The 19953-nt window shown below is 20.0% G+C and overlaps 1 protein-coding gene across 11 annotated transcripts in view; it reads right to left on the bottom strand.

Annotated features, from left to right (window-relative positions):
* Positions 1–19953, bottom strand: part of LOC129610439 (cell adhesion molecule Dscam2) — a 190179-nt gene that overhangs the window by 20508 nt on the left and 149718 nt on the right. For 8 of the 11 annotated variants that reach the window (XM_055523020.1, XM_055523017.1, XM_055523019.1 and 5 more), the window contains exons 10-11: positions 15459–15746; positions 563–682 (exon numbers count right to left, since the gene is read on the bottom strand). In XM_055523020.1, coding sequence (XP_055378995.1) covers positions 563–682; positions 15459–15746 — 408 coding nt within the window. Of the gene's footprint in view, positions 1–562; positions 683–12386; positions 12672–15458; positions 15747–19953 lie in introns of all 11 variants that reach the window. The other 3 variants (XM_055523018.1, XM_055523026.1, XM_055523029.1) reach the window with 1 other exon arrangement.

Raw genomic sequence — 19953 nt, 5'->3', positions numbered from 1 at the left:
ATGCGCTTTCTTTTGCACATCAGATAGGGACAGGCAATTTTAAGCAGAGTTGTATTTCTTCAAAAGAAAGTTTGATTTCAAAATTTTTATCTTTGCAGTGCGTGCTACTTGACGAAGTATTGCTTTGATCTGATTTATTTTTTAAATTTTGAAAAACAAGGGTCACATAATTAATAAAATTTATTTTAAATACATATTTTTAATAAGTACATAATACACTGAGTTAAGGGAGTGACGGCACTTCTAGATTGTATTTTTAAGAGAGCAACGGAAGTGGCAAAGATTTTGATGCAACTTATGGTGGAATGTGGAGGGTTTATCCTCAAGAGGAGGTAGTCTTTCGGAGGTTTCGTCTTGACGGTAGAGGAGCTAAGGAGCATTAGCACGTAAAATATTATCAAGTAAATTGATAACATTGCTCTCACAGGAGTACTATGGACCTCTTGTCTAATACTTAGTCATGAGGATATAATGGATTTCGTCATGGTGGGCCAAGATCACAATCTACACAATCTAATAATTATAATCTAATAATTACATAATTAGTAAGAAAAAACATTACCTGTTGCTTTTTTCCATACAACTGTTGGAATTGGAACACCTTGTGCCTGACAATGAAGTGTAACATGACGATTACGTTCAACATTAACATCAGTCGGTTCAACGATCCAACGAGGTGGAACTGTGTTTTAGCAGAAAGTTGTTTTTTTTTTTTAATTTTTTTAATTTTTTAATTTATGTTTTTGGTTTTGTTTTTCGTAGGTCAAAAATTTGCACGTAAATTTCGTTTTTGAAGATGGACACAGTCATTTTTGAAGATGAGCCGAAAACGAACAAAATGAAAGTCGAATCCAATCGAAAAAGAAATTTTTAATAACGAGATGAATGGAAAAAAGAAATAGAAAATAAAAACTGTTAATACGAGATAATTTTGAATATTATTTTTTCTTTTTGTTTTTTTTTTTTGCTTTTTTATATTTCAAATTTGAAACTTAAATAGATTGTTGTTTTTCTTTTTTTTTTCGTATATTTTTTTCAAAGAAATTTTTAACATTATTTTTTTGAATTCTAAAGGTAAATTTGGCCAAGCATAGGTTTTAATTATTTTTTATTTCTATATATATACATATACGAGATAATATACGATATTATACGAAATTTTAATACATACATGTATATTTATATTTATATATATAGGTAAATTATATATAAATATATGAATATATATAAATATATATATACCGCATATTTTCAGCAGTGTGCAAAAAAAAATCATAATAAAAACAAAAGAAGGTAATAAAAAAAGCAAACAAAAAAAACGAGGAGTACAAAACAAAAAGAAAAAGTTAAAATAAACCAAAGAAAAGGATAATAATGGAAATAAACTTAAAGGATTATTTTATTTATTTATTTTGGTTTTTACTGGTATTTCTTTTCATTTTTTGTTTTTTGCTTGTTTCTGTTTAATATAGGGGACAAAATACATACATTATTTTTTTTATAAAAAAAAGGAAAAGTATAATAGATTTTGTATATATGATATCGAAAAAATGGATATATATATATATGTATGTATAAGTATGTAGGGTATATTAATAAAAAGGTTGACAATTCGACCAAAAATAATTTCATACATTTTTTTTTTCTTTGTCTTTTTTTTTGAAACAAGGAAGTAAGTATGTGTATAGAGGATAAGGATTTAGATATATCTTATATATTATGTGGGCTATATAAAAAAATATATCAGGGTAGAGTTCTTAATGATATATGTGTATATGTACATTATATTATAATAGATATTTTTATATACTAATATATTGCAAATATATTTATAATATTTCATTATATTATATAATATTTATGTAAAGAAAGAAAATGTATAGGATTTTGTATTTGAAGTTATGGGGAATGTTAATGATAGTATAAAAATGGTTAATTTTAAAAATATATTTTCCAAAAGCAAAAAAAAAAAAATAACAATGAAGACAAAATGACTTTAAATCAAATAGAATTTTGTACAAAAAAAATAAAAAAAAAAGGTAGGAATTTTTTTGTATAAATAATGACAGTATAGAAGTGAAGGAGAGTGAATATTTGCGTATAATATTTGTTGATTAATACTACTCTGAAAGGACAAAATTCATTATGAAAATATATAAGAAATAAGTATATGTACTTAACAAGGATTTAGTTTAGAATGATTTTCATGTTTTTAGGCTTTTTCTTTGTTATTTTTTTGCTTTTATTTTTATTAAGTGTTAACCAATGTGACTATGAATAAATTAAGAATTTCATGTTTTTAAAATGTTTTTAGGATTTATAATTTTATTTTTGGGTATTACGTATATGATTATATTAAAATATTTAATTATATATTATACCTATATACATTAAAATGAATATTATTTAAATAGTATTTTGTGGTTAATTTTTAATTAATTTGCTTTTAGTTTTTTTTTGCTTTTACAGTTTATTAAATGAAAACTGCTATAATATTTTGAAATTAGTATAGGAAAATATTATTATATTTATTTACTTTTGTTTTATCAATCAAAGAAACAAAATTATTATATTTTTATTTATACATATTTAATTTATAAATATGTAATATTGAGTATGAATGCATCTCAAATATAATTAAATTATACACATATATTATGTATATTATTTGTATTTTGTGGTTTTATTTTAATAATAAAGTAGAAAAAAATTCTATATAACAAATTTTTTGTTAATTTTTGATTTGAATTTTTATTGTATTTTGTTAAAAATTTTATTTATATGTTATGTATGTATACACAAATTTTTAAAAAGGAAAAAAACCGGAAATTATTTATCATTTGTGTTTATATAATTTCTATAGATCAAATATACAAATGTATGTGCATTATCTAGTCAGTCAAACACATTATATTATATTAATTATAATGCATTTTGAAAATTAAATGTTTGTGGTTTTCAATTAAGTATATACATATGTATTGTATTTGGTATTCAATAAAATAATAAAATTATAATTTATTTTGAAATTTTTTAATTGAAGCGCTTTTTGTACTATCATATAGTTTATGAAAATATAATTGGTATACATATATAAATGTAATTTTTATATAGTGTAATTTAATCAAATTCAGTCTAGGAGTATTTATGTAATTTCCTGTATGTTTACATTTAATAATATTGTAGTTACGAAGAAATTGTAATTTTATATTTTGTGTATAGTGTCAAGCTAATTTTGCATGACTACTTAAAATGGTTTTCTGAAGCTGGTGTTTCTTTTCGTTTCGAAATATCATAATTCAGTTTTCCATTTACATACATTTATGAATATATGAAAATTTATGAATTTTGTTCTGAAATATTTTTGTTATATTGCAAATTTTTCAAAAAGATAATTGTTATATAAAAAGGCATAATAAATGGGTAAAAAGGCAGAGTCCGATTTAATATTTCAAGTTCTTTATAGGCTCATATAGGAAATGGAATATTGGATATATCCAAAAATATATATTTGTGTGTTCTAAATTCAACTAAATTTCGGATTTTGAAACAATCTTATCATTGAACGTTTCCAGAGGAAAATATCTATCTTAAATAAAATACTATAGTGCGTTTGTATTATCAAAGTATTACGTTATACCTATACACCGTATTTTCTTCATTGTATCGTTATCCGACTTATATAATTAGGGATTTTCATGGAACTACCTACAAAAAAGTGTATAATATATATTATGTATATAATTATAATTAAATTAGTACTACAATCAATTATATATTGAATATATGAAAATTAATAAATATAATTACATTTATTTAAATTAATTTCCTATTTAATTTAAATAAAAGATATTTTTTTAAAATTATAATCACATTATTTTACATATTTAAAACCACATTACTATATAATATTTTAATTTCATGTTATGTATTTAAGGTGAAGCTAAAATGAATCTGTTGTAGTAATAAAATATCATTTTGTGAAGTACAACTTTAGGTATTTATTAATTAAAATTTCACATAGGATTTTATTTAATTAAAATAATTTAAAAATAATAGTACATATAAGTTTGTAGCGCATATAAAGATGAATCGGGAAAATATGCAAGCCAAATACAAAAATTTAACTTATGCATAATAATTGCAAATTATATTTTCAATTCGATTATTTTATAAAAAATTACGTGTTTACATATATTTTATGTAATTAATATTTACGATATTATTTTTACGATATAATATTTACGATATTATTTTTAAAATATTAAAGTACATGAATACTTACGATATTAAAATTCTATTATTATTATTGTATTTATATTGTATTGTATAATTTAAATTCTATTATTATCATATTATTAACCCACATATTATATTATACGATAAAATGTAATGAATTGTCAATATATGAATTCTGTATATACTACGTGAACGTGTGTATTGTGTACGTATGCATATATATTATGTATATGAAAATATGTATATTAATGCAAGTGTGTATTTTGAAATTTCAATAAATTAATCATCAATGAATATATACATACATATATAAATATATTATATAATGTATATATATCAATACATATTGAGAATTGTATATATGAATATAAAATATGTATGCATATACATAGGTATATGTATATAATATTAAAAATGATATATGAATGATTGGTTGGTTATATTTTCATATTTTTTAAAATTTTTTTTTTATCAATATAAATAAAAAAGGATTAAAAGTAAGGACGAATTTAATTTTAATATTTTTTTTTTGTTACTTTTTTTCTTTTTGCCAATAAAAAAAAAAAAAATAATTTCGAAAATTGAAATATTTATAATTACTCAAAGAAGTAATTCATCGAATATTAGTGTGGGAGAATAAATAAAACAAAAAAGAAAAAAAAAAGAAGAAAAACAATGAATATAAAAAATATTTTAAATTAAAATTAAAAAATAAAATTTGATTGATGAAATAATAAATAGTTGAAAAAAATATAAATAACATAAAAGTAATGAATATTTTTTTCATATATTCGATAGATTGTTCAATCGAACATATATATTATTATAGTTGGAATGTTGGATGTTGGGAGTGAGAGAAAAAAAGGCGTTTTGGCTGATTGGATTAAGCGTTACGGAAATTGATTTTTTTGTTATTTTTTTTTTAGTTTTATGGAATATATAATATTTAATTGCATTTTTTGTTATATATTGATTATATACTTTTCATTTTGGTTATTATTCTTGTTGTATACTTGTTTATTTTTTTTTAAACCATGCAGCTAAAGCCATAAGCGTTTTTTATATTTATTTGTTATATATATATTTTTTTTTATTTTGATCACCACTGTAACGTAAAAGCAGGGTTACACTAGAAGCATTAATCATTATTCAAAAAAAAAAAAAAAACATGGTGTATAATATATATAATATTGTATATATATAAAAAATGGTGTGGTTAAAAATATTTTGCTTTTAAAATTTTTCATCGAGAGGGTAATGCAATTTTTTACTCTTTTTTTTTTAAATTGTTGAAAAACAAAAATTTTATATATTGCAGAAAGAGAAAAACAAGAAAACTACTGTGCATCTCTAGCTCTATATGTCAGTAATTTTTTCCAAAAGAAAAAAAACAAAAATTAATTATTTTCCTTTTTACAATTTAAAAATTTTTTTCTTTATGTAAAACACATTTTTTTTAACAGAATGAAATAAAAGTGATTTGAAATTAATGTTTAAGTCCACTATTGGAAAATTAAAAACATTTTTGTTTTTTATTATAAATTTTGAAATCTTTTGACTATATTATAGATACCCGCATATTACAAAATAAAATTTTATTTAAGAAAAAAGAATTTCTTTACTTTTGATATTCTTTTCAGTTAGTTTTTGATTGCGATATTTAAATTACGATATTGAAGAATTTTATGTTACGAGACCATTTTGATTTCGATTAATTGTTCTCATTAATGCATTCAAATTTACAGAAATGTGATTGCAATTCATGTATATATTTTGTGAATTTAATTTTTGATGAGTCATTTTATTCATATTAAAATAGTTGACCAATAACAATAATTTTAACAGTACATAAGGAGGCGCCGTATAACGAAACATAGATTTATTAAATTTTCGGAAGTAATTTTTCAATTGTTAAAATTTTAATTTGTAGATACTAATTAATATGCTCGAATACTTCACAATAAAGAAACTTATGAACTATTTCTCTACAATAGCCTTTAATATCGGGTTTTTATTCTGAATTTTTTAATTATTGCATACACGAAACGTACTTTCCAATTTTAAGCTGTTACAGAATTGGTGAATATTTGGAAAAATATAAATGTTGAATTTTTATGAAAAGAAACAATATTTACTTGGAAATCTTTTTGTTAAACAATGCGAAATATTTTATAACATAAAAGAAATAAATTGAATAGTAGTGGTTATTTTTAAGTCTTTTTCATATTTTTTGATATAATGTAAATAGTAAGGCTGTAGAGTAATTTATTATTAAATTGGATTTTGTAAAAAATATATGCGTATAATAAACGCCATGAAAATTTAATATTAGCCAATTTTCGATTCAAAATTGTTTAAATACAACTGCTGTTAAATATGTTCTCTAGGCACTTTATAAATATAAATAAGAATAGGCGCCGAAACTTAAATTAAAAATCAAATCGGAATAGAGTTCAATAGGTATTCTTATATCGATTAATAACTTAGTCCATCAGGTATTTTTCAGATAGCCTCTTCAGTATTTGGATGTGCGACTATTTTTGCTTATTTCTGAAATAATCTTTTGTTGTATATATTATTATTTATTTATGTCGTTATAATGCTTTTTGGTTATATTTACATTATTATTAACATTGTTGAATAAGTATTGGAATTTTATTTCATTCTATTAAAAAATATTTTTTACAAAACAATGTATACGTATTAGTTATGAATTAATATACATAAAATATTGTTATACGTTATGTATAAAAGTATAATATAACAATTATTATTATTATTTTGAAAAAATTGACATATACAAATAAAACAAAGAAAATAAAAAACAAAAAACGAAATAGAAAAACAAAAGTACCCTCTTCGATAAAAGTTCATTTTATATATTAAAAATTCATTGTATATACAAAATTTCGAAAATAGAAAAAATAAAATTAAATTAAATTTATAAAATTATAAAAATTATAAAAAAAAATTTTTTTTTTTGGAATTTTTTTTTTTATTTTATATTTGTGCAGCATTAACAATAATTATACTCGTGTTTATTATTATATATACGCTTAATATTGTTTATATATATATATATATATATGTATACATATACATAATTTACATATATATGTATATATATATATATTAAATTTATTATTAGTTTTATTGTAAATATATTATAATAATTATATTTTTAATATTAAATAATGTAGGTATATTCATTTAATATAATATTATGTAATACGTTATATGTATATATAAATTTTTTGTGCATTTGGTGATTATACGGTTAAGTGATTATTATAAAGGTAGACACACTTTTCATTTCCTTAAAACGTTTATAATTGTATATATAATATTTATTATAAATATACATTTTAATAAATTTTTTAAATATTTATATTTTAATTATTGAATTGTTTTATAAAAGTTTTGATATCGTTAGGAAGGGACTTTATTGTATTCATAGAAAAAAAGAACAAATTAAAAATATAAAATAATAGACAAAAAAGAAGAAAGGCAAAAAATATAATTTACAAAGTCAATAGGCTCATAGAACGCCGAAAAATAAAAAATAATAGGCATTGGGTTGGAAAAATTTAATTAAAAACATTTGTTTTCATTTGTTTTTTTAATATATGTACATAATAATAAATTTAAAAAAAAAAATAAAAATAAAAAATTAAAACAATTATTATTTTAGGATTTTTTTTGTCCATCTTCAACTATATAATATGTATACACTTAATATATATGTATATATATTTGATATATGCATTGATTTTTATTAATTTATTGAATATACGAAGATTAATTTATCTTTCCATATATGAGTGTTTTTATGTGTTATATTTTATATATTTTCCATATTTATATAATATAAGATCATAATATATATAATGTATAATATATTATATATAATATACTTATATGTTTATATATATTTTTTAAATATTTCATTTATTATTGTTAATATGGGAATATTGCAATTTTTTCTTTCCTATCTCGTTGGTAATATACTTTAAAAGTTTATTCAAAGATTTCTGAAGTTTTGGTTGTTTCTTAAAAGGATCAAAATATTTTTCGGGAATTTTTGAAAGGGGATTTGTTTTTTTTAATTAATATTAATATTTATAATGTTTATGTTTAATAAATGTTAATATTTAATTTTAATATTTGTATTTATATGATGAAAACAATTTTTTCTTTAAGAAAATGTTTTTCAAATATATTTAAATTTATTATATAAGAAAGAATTGTATACAATATTGTATTTTTTTCATATTAATATAGGAAAAATTATGATTTTTTTTTCAATTAAAATTTTAAAAGAAAAGACAAAAAGAAAATATTTAAATAAATAAATGAAAAAAATTAAAAAGTAAAAATAGGAGGAAATTTTATTGCACACCACGTTCCTAATAAAAATATAACAGCATAATATAATTGATTAAATTTCTACGTTGGGCCAAACTTATATAATATAAAATTTAATTTAATTTCAATTTTTGTTCTTTCAAATAATATTTATTTTATATTATTGGTTTTTTTTTAATTTATTTTTGGAAAAAGAAAATATTTTTAATTTAATTTGTTTTATATATTCTTTTTTTTTTTTGAAAGAAAGAAAGAAAGCAAGCAAGCAAAAAAATTATTTTCTTTTTTTTTTTAAATAAAAAATTAAAAATTATAAAAATTAAAATTAAAAGAAAAAATAAAGTAAATGAAAAGGAATAAAAATTAATAATATATATAGAGAGGGGATTTTTATTTTAATTTATTTTTCAAGGATATAATAATAAACTATTTATATAAATATTCACTATGTGTTATATCAATATTGTATTAAGTGTTATATTATTATATTTATAATAAAATTTTGTTTATATGAAATTATATTTATTTTATGTTTATTTTTAATTTTATATTTAATTTTTTTTTTATGTATAGATCTGTTGTGTATAAAGTATTGTGTATTAGATTCGTTATCGTTTTTGTTATTATAATTGTTGTTAAAAAATAAATCAATGCTATTTCTTTAAAATATGTAAAATCATCATGAAAAATGATATACGCATCCTTTAATTAGTGATTACTCAAGTCTTTCAAATTGATTACTAAGGTTTTAGTATTATTTTGCGAAAATTAGTTTTAATTTTTTAATATGTTTCATAATGTCTATTTAATATAAAACAAATACAAAATATTTAAGTTGCCAAGAAATTTCTAGATCAAAAAATTGACGAGAATATATAGAGTTGCGAAAATTGACGGCAAACACATTTTAAAATGAATTTCAATTATAACATATTGTAAAAGTTTTTTTGGTCACATTTCATAATTCATTTCATAATAACATTGTGTTCGATATGCCAAGAACTCTGAAATTTCGTAGTACATTTAAAATTTATTTAATATTTAATAATATGAATCAATGATCAAAGATGACTATAAATCCTAACAAAATTTCGGTTGTTGTTCCAATTTGAAATCATACTTTGTAACATCATAACATCAAAATTAGTAATTGAAAATTATAGTATATAGACATTATAATGTAGATAGAATATTCATGATTATTAATATTACAATCGCGGTAATACATGTCATGAATATATTGTTTGTCACGTATAAATGTATTTGCTAATATACTCTATAGTAAAACAAATCCTTAAACCCGAAAATTTCGTCAAAAAAAAAATTAAAATATGTTACTTAAATACATAAAACGATTAGCGTTTTTTTTTAATTGTATCGTTGCTAATTATTATTGGATTTTAGTTATTGAGTTTGGTAATGGGTTAAATCTGTTGTGGTTCTGTGCGGTAAAATAAGCCTAAATCACATAATATGTATAAAAAATATTATGTTTATAGGTATACATGAGTTGTATACAAAATCAGAAAAAAAAAAAATATTTATGTACATACATTCAACTACAATGTATGTCAATTGGAGATTAAATATAAATATATATATATTTATATATATTTGTAAAATGTAAAAAAAAAAAATAAAAGCACTTTAGAATTAAAATTTTTGTAAGCACAAGTGTTTGATTCCATTGTCCTATTAACATATTATTCATTTTGTAATATTTGAAAAGGAAAACCAAAAAAAATGCAAAAAAAAATTGTTATTATTTAATTATTAAAATGGTTTTTGCGTTCTTATTAAACCGCATAAAAAGATTATATGGTTACATAATATGTAAAATATTAAAATATGTGCATATTTAGTATTATTTTTTAATTACATATATGCATTTATATTTTTGTACATTGTAATGCTTATAATATTATTTATATGTATAATATAAATTAGTAATTATTATGGTATGACGTGTTTGGATGTGCATGTGATAGAATTAAATTTTGATATTGAAGCGAGAAAAAAAACGAACCAAAATTGTTTTATTTTATAGGCTGTAATCAATTTTCGAGGTTTGTATACTTTTAATTTTAACTATGGTTTTATATATTTTTTTTTAATTTATAATATTATTTGTTATTATTTACTATTATTATTATTATAATTATTGAATATTATTTTTTTGAATATACTTCTATATTGTTAGGTATTAAATTTATTCATATATATGTATATATTATATGTATATTTATATATTATTATAAAAATATTTACATTTATATTTAGTGCAAATTTTACTTTTCTAATAAATTCATGCCAAATATATTTACATATTTACAATATTTATTACAAAATGCATTTGTAATATTATTAATAATTTACATATATATATATACAGAACTTTTATAATATAAACACACATAACAATAAAATATATTACATACATTCTTTAACTATAATAATCATACCATGCACATAAGCTAATACATGCGAACTCTACTGAGTGCATAACAAATATTAAAAAAATAAAATAAAATATAAAATAAATAAATAAATAAATAAATAACAAAAAAATTAACAATAAATTATAAAAAAAAATTAATTAGAATTTTATATTTTTTTTTCTTTGTCATAATTTTTTTTTTAAATGTAATTAATTAAAATTATTAAATTTAAATTATAAAAATTTTTTAAAAATAAATTAAAAAAAAATTTTATTTTAAAATAAAATAAAAAAAATTAAGAAAATAAAAATTTTTTTTTTGATAAAAAACTTAAAATATACAGGTGCAATACCAAGGTTACCTGGTGATCTGCCGTATAAACCCACTGCGTGCCAAAGCAACTGGGAGGGGAAGACACATGTGTGAACGCAACTCGCGATTATATTTAATATATATATATTTGTTTTTTTTTTTTTTTTTAATTTTTATATAGCGTTTATATATATAGAGATATTATAATATATATATATATATAATTATGTGTGTAATTAAATTTGATTAAATATTTAGGTCAAATTTGAAAGAGTATATATATATATATATATATAATAATAAAGAAGAAAAAAATAAAAAACATGAACCATGAATAGACCATAAGAAAACAAAAACAAAAATAAAACCAAAAATAATTGTATATAAAACAATTTGTGTTAAAAAAAAATAAAGAACATTTTCAAAATGGCGGATTTTTAATAATTATTATTATTTATGAATAGATAATAAAAATTAAAAACAAAAAAAAATTTTGAGTGAAACACAAAACGTAACAAAAAATAAATAAATTTTTGATAAATTTGATTTGAACTTTTTTGTGATTTTTAATTTGCACATTAAATAAATAAAATTTATGTATATAAAAACTAAAGAAATGTGAACGATATTATTATTTTTTTTTATTTTAGGTTATAAATTTTCTTTTCAAGTGGAGGATTTTTTGCCAAGAAAGTTTAGCTTTATAAATATTTTGTGTGAATTAAGTACAATTAAAAAAAAAAGAAATAAACGAAATAAAAAATAAAAAACTTTGCATATTAAAAAAAAAATTGTCTTTTTTTTTTTTAAATATTAATTTGCATAAAATATTCATATATTAAAATTTTTATAATAATTATAAGATCGGGATGTGTTTTTGCTTTATATTTTTTTTAGAATTATTTAAGACTTTCTTAATTTGTTTTCATAAAAAAAAAATTCTTTTTAATTTTATATTGATTGCTATATATATATATATTGCTTTTATTAATTTGTGCGTTTTTAGTTATTTTTGTTATATTAATACTCTACCTTTAACCTGTAATGAAGCTGTATATTTTGTTTCTGATGCAGGATTACTTGCTACACATGTATAATCACCAGTATGTGATGCCGATAGGGAAGGAATACTAAGGAGTGAGGAATATTGATCTAACATTGTAACATTAGCACCTAAACTTTGTGGTAAAGGTTCACCACCTTTTAACCAACGTAATGTTAACGGTGGATCACCATTTGAAACACCACATACGGTACGCGTTCGCATACCTTCAGCTAATCCATCTTGAAATGTAAATGGCTCTATAACAGGAGGTACTGAAATTATATAGAAGAAACATAAAAACTAAATAAACGGACAAAAAGAAAATTTTCAACAAAATAAATTCATAATTAAAATAAGGAAGAAAAAAAAAAATCGTTATAAATCGATGAAAATTTGGTGAAATTTTTAAGTTTAGGATTATTTCTAGAATTTGTTTTTTTTTCATATTATAATGTTAGAAGATTATTTTATGATCCTCCTTGAATATTTTATTTTTACATTTCGTTGAAAAATTGTACGAAAATTCATTGTTTTTGTTGTTTATGTTGCCATGTAGCATTAAATCGTAGTTACTGGTGATTTTTTGATCGATTTATTCATGTGTTTTTTTTATTATTATTTTTGTGTATTTCTCGAATAAACATAGAAACGGACGATCATGTTCGGCATATTTTCCTTAATAAATCACTTTGTTTTCAAAATTTTTATTTCTTTCGTTGTTTTCTTTATGTTTTTTTTTTTGTTTTTGCATTTGGGTTAGTTGGCGTTCACTTTTACATACGTTGTTTGGCATATCAATAATGATAATAATAATATAAACATAATTATTAAATAATTTCTTTATTATTATAATTACATGTTTTTTTTTTCAAAATTAAAACAAAAATTTAAAATAATTCATATTATTTTGAAATGAAACTTAAAGAAAAAAGTAAAAATAAGATGAAAATGAAAAAAGAAAAAAATTATAAAAAAAAGACTCTTAAAAAATTCGGTCATCAAATTTTTTAACATGCTGTAAAATAATACTATGTTGTCATATTTTTTCTTGTCATTAAATTCAAAATGTCAGTTTAAATGTCATTTACAAGTTCAATTTAAATGAAGTACTTTTTTTTAATGTTTTTAAATACAACAATGAAATGATAATTTTTTTTATCTGTATGAATATTTTTAAGTTAGTAGAGTTCGGATAAGCTTACACAATTATGGACTTGTACACAAATTTCCGATATGTGTATGTAATGTTTTTTCGTTCTACTTCATTATTTATACCTGCATTCGAATTAATGAGGTTAAATTCATAATTTTTTTTAAAAACAGTTATCCGAATTCTACATTTTTATTATTAAATAACCTATACTAAAATAATTACAATTTTAATGAAATATAATATTAAGAAATGAAGAACTTTTTTTTATAATAAACTGGCATTTTTACTCTTTTTTTCCGGATTTAAAATGAATATTTTCAGTACGAAAAATAAGAATTCAAAAAATATATTTTGTGAAGAGAAAAAAAGTATTTCGTTTACAGACTAAAATCGTGTGGAAAGATGAAAAATGATAGAATTGAATCAGGTATACTATAGGCATTATCAGGTATAGGTATAGAATCAGGCATTTTCACGCAATATTCAATGTTAAAATTTGACTTAACAATGTTGATATCAATGTTTAAATCAAAAAACCATAATTGAATTGAGAAGAATCCCATCACATCATATGATGTGCAATATAGGGGTGATTAATAACAAGAGCAGTTTCATAAAAAAAAAAAAAAATAATTTTATATGTTATGAGGTTCAATATGACTGCTCTATAGACTCAAAATAATTAAAGTAAAATTATTTTCATTTTTAAAAACCTTTCTTATATATTTTGAAAATTTTGATTGTTACAAAAATAATTGAGATCAATATAAAAAAAAAATAAAAATATGAAAATAAATTATTTATTAAAAAAACAAAAAATAAATCACATTCCTTTCATAAAATTTAATATTTATAAAAAATAAAGAACATAACTCCTGTTTAATATATTTCTGATTAATTATACAAACATAATAAACGTTTTCTTTTGTTTTTCATATTTACTTTACAAAGGAAATTTATTTTTAATTTACTTAAGTATGGAATTGGAAAATAAAAAAAAATTTTTTAAAGAAAAACAAAAATTTCAAGAAAAATGTCAATATTTTCTTTGAAATTTTTTTTTTAATAATATGAGAAAAAAAAAGTTAAATTTTTTTTTATATTTTCTCAAAAATGAAAATGAAAAAAATAATTACAGTTAAAAGTATTGAGTCTCAAAAGAAAAAAAACTTTAATACATTAAAATTGAAAAAATCTAGTATTTTTTCAATATAATTTTAATTTTAATTGTATAATAAAAATCTTAAAAATACAGAGAAAAAAATATAAACTTATGCTCTAGTATTGTCTTTTTTTTATTGTATTTTTTTTAAATTTTTAATTAAATGTAGAAATTAAAAAAAAAAATGAAAATGAAAAATCAAATGTTCAATATGAAACTTTCATCTAAAAATTTTACAATTTATATGAACGACCAAAAAAAAAAAATTCTTATAAAATTTAATTTTTAATATTTAACAAAAACAAAAAAAAAAATTTATTAATTTTACAAAATAAAATATTTAAAATTTTTATTTTTTCTAAATAGAATCACGAAAATTAATGAATTAATGAACAGGAAAAAACTAAAAAAATAAAATTCAAATAGAATTTTAACTATCTAAAAATTTATTTAATATAAGAGTATAAGGATATAGAAAACAAAAAAAAAAAAACAGGAAATTTTTTTTTTCTCTCTAAGAAATTAAAATACAGAAATTCGAGACAACTATAATGTTATGTAATATTATTAATTTTTTCTCAACTATATAATTAAATTTTTTTTTTTTTGTTTTAAAGGATACTCATTATTTTTATATAAAATATCCTTTTTTTTAAACGATAATAAAATAATATAAAAGAAAAATTAATAAAAAAAAAAAATTTTTTTTTCTTTTTATAAATTTTGTTTTTTAATGGTGGTTACCATTGACCAATAACGACTGCGTATTTTCCACTTCAGCAGCCGAATTTTTAACAACACATGAATAATTTCCGGTATGATCAGATCCCAAATTTTCAATAACCAATATACTATTATATTGATCAACTTGTTTAACTGACATATGTAATGATGGATCTATTGGACGAATATCTTTACGCCAACTAATTGTTAATGGTAAATCACCTTTTACAACCGAACATGTTAATGAGGCACGATCACCCATATTTAATTGTAGTACAGATGTTTGAAATGGACTTAATTTTGGTGGTACTGTAAAAATTTTTTTTGATATTTGTTTTTTTTTTTTTAATTTTTATTTTTAATATTATATATATATATATGTACAATAAATAAAAAAGGAGAAGAAGAAGAAGAAGAAGAAAAAGGAGATTAAAAAATGTGATTTAATTTCATATTTTTTGTTTTCCTTTTATTATTATTATTATTATTTTGTATACATTTTATGTAAATTTTATTAAGATATTTCATTATTATTTTTAAAAATTCAATTTATTTATTTGAAAATATTTGATGCAATGAAAAATAACTAAAGAAATAACATTTATGCAAAAAATTCAAATAAGAAATTTAGGATTTTTGAAACAAGAAGTTGGAAAATTTTTAATAATACATTGTATGCATTTGATGCACTCTAAAGAATTTTTGAAACACGGTAATTGATCATTTCGAAATACATACAAATAAATTTCATCAAAATGATTTTAAAAACCTTCTTAAAATTTTGAATTAAATCTTTGTCATTTTTTAACTTTGGTGTAACAACATACGAGTATGTAGTGATAATTCATTTTAAGCACTTTTCCAAAAAAAAAAGTGAAAGAATTATTTTCACTCCGTTAGTCTGTCAGAGTGCAAAATTGTTCATCCTAAATGTATGCAATTTTTGAAATATATGTGTATTCGTACATGAATGAAAGTAATTTTAATAATGTTACTTATTGAAAAGAAAAGTGCTACCACATAGATTTCGAGAAAAGTTGTTTAATTGTTTTTACTTTTGGTTTTATTATACTGCACCGAATATTTCAATATAATTGTATAAATATATTATAATAATATATATTATACAACAATATTTAATTATATTGTTATATAAACACATAAAAATGTAATATATTTACAAAGAACTTAAATTCATTTTATTGAAAATTGTAGTCCCATATTGAAATATATATATATATATGTATATGTATGTATTTTCAAATTTTAATTATAATTATATGTATGTGCATAACAGACGCACATGTAGATTTTTATATTATATAATATATATTTTTTTATTTATATATACATATATTCTCTTATTATAAAATATATTTCACCTAGAAATTTAATAAAAAGAAATCATTTTAAAATAAAAAAAAATCTTATAAATTTATTTAGTATTTTATAACATTTTAAAATGATTAATTAAATTTATATAAATAATTAAACTTAATTCAGGTATATATAAAATTATAACTTAATAAAGAAAATACTACTTTTATAAATTAAATTTTTATTAATAAAAATTTTATAAAAATTGTTCTGATATTAGTAAGAGTACAACAAGCATGAATTGTTCAAATTCATGTATAGTTTCCGTATTGATTTCCTTCTTTTTCCTAAAATAATTTATTGTAGATTCCTTTGAAAGAATTTTTGTTAGTAATTTTATTGTTTTGTTCAACTAAACTTAAATATAATTTTATAATAAGTTATGTAATGATAATTATAATAAACAAAGCTGATCTGATCTGAGATAATATAAAATCTTAACTTGATTTCGATGTACTTAGCGACATCTCACCAAAAAATGTTTCGATTTTGTATCTCCATATGGTTTCTGGTTATATTTTAAACATATGTAATGTCATAGCGTATTTGTGTTTGGTGGTGTAACCACATTAAGGCTTTTGTACGATAATGACTTAAAATTCAAATAGAAATTTAAAAAAGTACAAAATAGGATCTTTTGTTATAATTCTCAATCGCAAATCAAAGAATCTACCTGATCAAATTTACTAATAGAAAGCGAATTAAGTTTATCCATATCATAAAATTTATCTTTAAAGGCTCCTAAATTGCAACATTCTTTTGTATTAAATTATTTTTATACTTAGCACACACCAATTCTTATAAGCTGTAGAAAACGCCAATTTTATATTCTAAGTATTTTTTTCATATGTTAAATGTGATACAGATATAAAAATTGTTTGATAAAACCCGAAAAAAAAAATAAAAAAAAAATAAATTTAATAAATTCAAACTCATGATTGCTTTCAAATAAAATTCATATTTTTCAATTTGGTTACCCAATTGTTCTATTTATTGAGGATTTTTTTTTGTTTAATTATTCTACAAATGGAAACCAATATAAATTAAGTTTCTATGGATAAAACTAAATATAAATATATACGTATATGTTTTATGCAAAAAAAAGAATTAACCCTTAACGAGTCAACTTCTATAAATAACGTAATAAATTTTAACAAATAGCATAATTTTATATACTTCAGTATTGCAACTGTCTAGTTTTAACAATAGTCGAGAAACTCACTATCCTTGAATACTTGAATTTGTCACGATTTTATTCATTTTAACAATTTTTAAGTGGTTTTTAGAACAAAATTTTGGTTTTCCCAACAACACTCATTTTTTGGTAAATTTTTGAGTGATTTTCTTTAGTGTATAACTTTTTTTTTACATAACTTGCAGATTTTAACATGCTATTTAGAACATAAGGGTGAGTCTCAATCCATTTTGAATTGATGTGAAACGGAGTTTAAATTTCTACGTAATGCAGTGATAATAATTTCATGAACACCAGCGTACAATTATATTTATGCTTAATTCTAATTTTGGAACTACAAGCAAAAGTAGCTTACCAAATTTTGTGCCTTAAAATTAAAATATCAATAAATTGAATTTGAATTTTTGAGGGTTAATACAAAAGTTTCTTTAATATTGATTATTAATGTACAGAAAAGTTTTGTTTCTATTGTGAATTTTAATTTGGGTAAAGAATTAAATAAAATCAACGTGAAACTTGAGCTATTACAAAATATCACGTAAAATTTAATGAAATTTTTTTAAATTGAAAATTCCTAATAAATTTGCACGTTTATATTATAATATATAAATTTTTTATTTTTCAAAAATTCTTAATTTTTCAGATTAAAAGAGGGTTAAAGGAGAAACTTATATTAATATATTTAGAAATTAATAAAAATGTTTTCTCATATTGCTTTATGAAACATAAATTCTAATTGCAAAAACTAAAAGAATTAATTAGATTCCCGAATTGCAGTAAAAAAATGTGATTTCAAAAACAATTAAATTTGAGAAAAAAATGATTGTGAAAACAATTATTATATTTTTTTTTTGTATCAAGGTTCTTGTTGGTAACAGCAATTTTTGTTAAAATGATTAAACAAGTGAAATAATTTGGTGAAAGTCATGAAGAAATTCAAAGTCTCATGTTATAAGGTATTTGAAATTTAAAAATTTTTTTTTTATTCCTACTGCTTCTGGGAGGATCATTTGTAGATAACCATGAACGCCAGTTTCTTACGTGATTGAGTTTACCAGGTAGGTGACGACCCCACCCTAGTTTTATTTTAGATATTTAAAGGTTATTGATATTTACTATTTTATTTTGCTGGCATTTTTAATATTGAATATTATTGAAATATGGCAATTAGTTGATATGTATAATATGTATAACATAATGTGTATATAATATTGAATATAATTTTTATAGTGACCTGTCTGAGCTTTCAACCCGAGACCCTTCTGTTAAAGGACCAGTGCAATAGCCACTGCACTATTGGTCAGGTCATTGGATTTTAAAATGAATGTTGATTATTAGAAGAAATTAAACGTATGTATTAGGAAAATTCCAAATTGTGATTAAGCGAATGAAAAATTTTCAGTTTTTGTAACAGCAACTTTCCAATGTTTTTTACAGAGTTGCCATGAATAATTATAAGTGAAAAATTGATAATGATAATGAGAAAATTTTTTTCTAGTTTAAACTGATCAAATTTTGATTGATTTAAAATAAGAACATCGAATTTTTTTTAAATTTGAGTCAATTTTTTGTATGGGAAATAAAATTTAGGGCAATGCGAGGAATGAAATAGAAATGTACTTTGTTAAGGTGTACTTGTTCAATCAAATTACGTATAAGATATTTAAAATTAAGTGAATTAATTTAAATTTTTCTTTCATTAATTTCAAAAGCAAAATTCAAGAAAATTGTCGGTATTATCAATAATCCTAACATAATGTAGTGAATTTCTATAATATATAGAACCCACATAACTTTAGCATGTGCTTTAATTTACATAAATGTTTAATTTCTTTTGGCTAATAAAATAATAAACTTAATAAATTTTTAATAAACTTAATAAATTTAAATTAAATTGTTTTAAATTTTCAGCAAATTTTTTATATCACAACTGAATTTGACTCA

The sequence above is a fragment of the Condylostylus longicornis genome, unplaced genomic scaffold, assembly GCF_029603195.1.
Source record: "Condylostylus longicornis isolate FDR11 unplaced genomic scaffold, ASM2960319v2 ptg000044l, whole genome shotgun sequence".
NCBI lineage: Eukaryota > Metazoa > Arthropoda > Insecta > Diptera > Dolichopodidae > Condylostylus > Condylostylus longicornis.
Note: the sequence above shows the minus strand (reverse complement) of the source record. Positions and strands in the feature narration are given on the sequence as shown.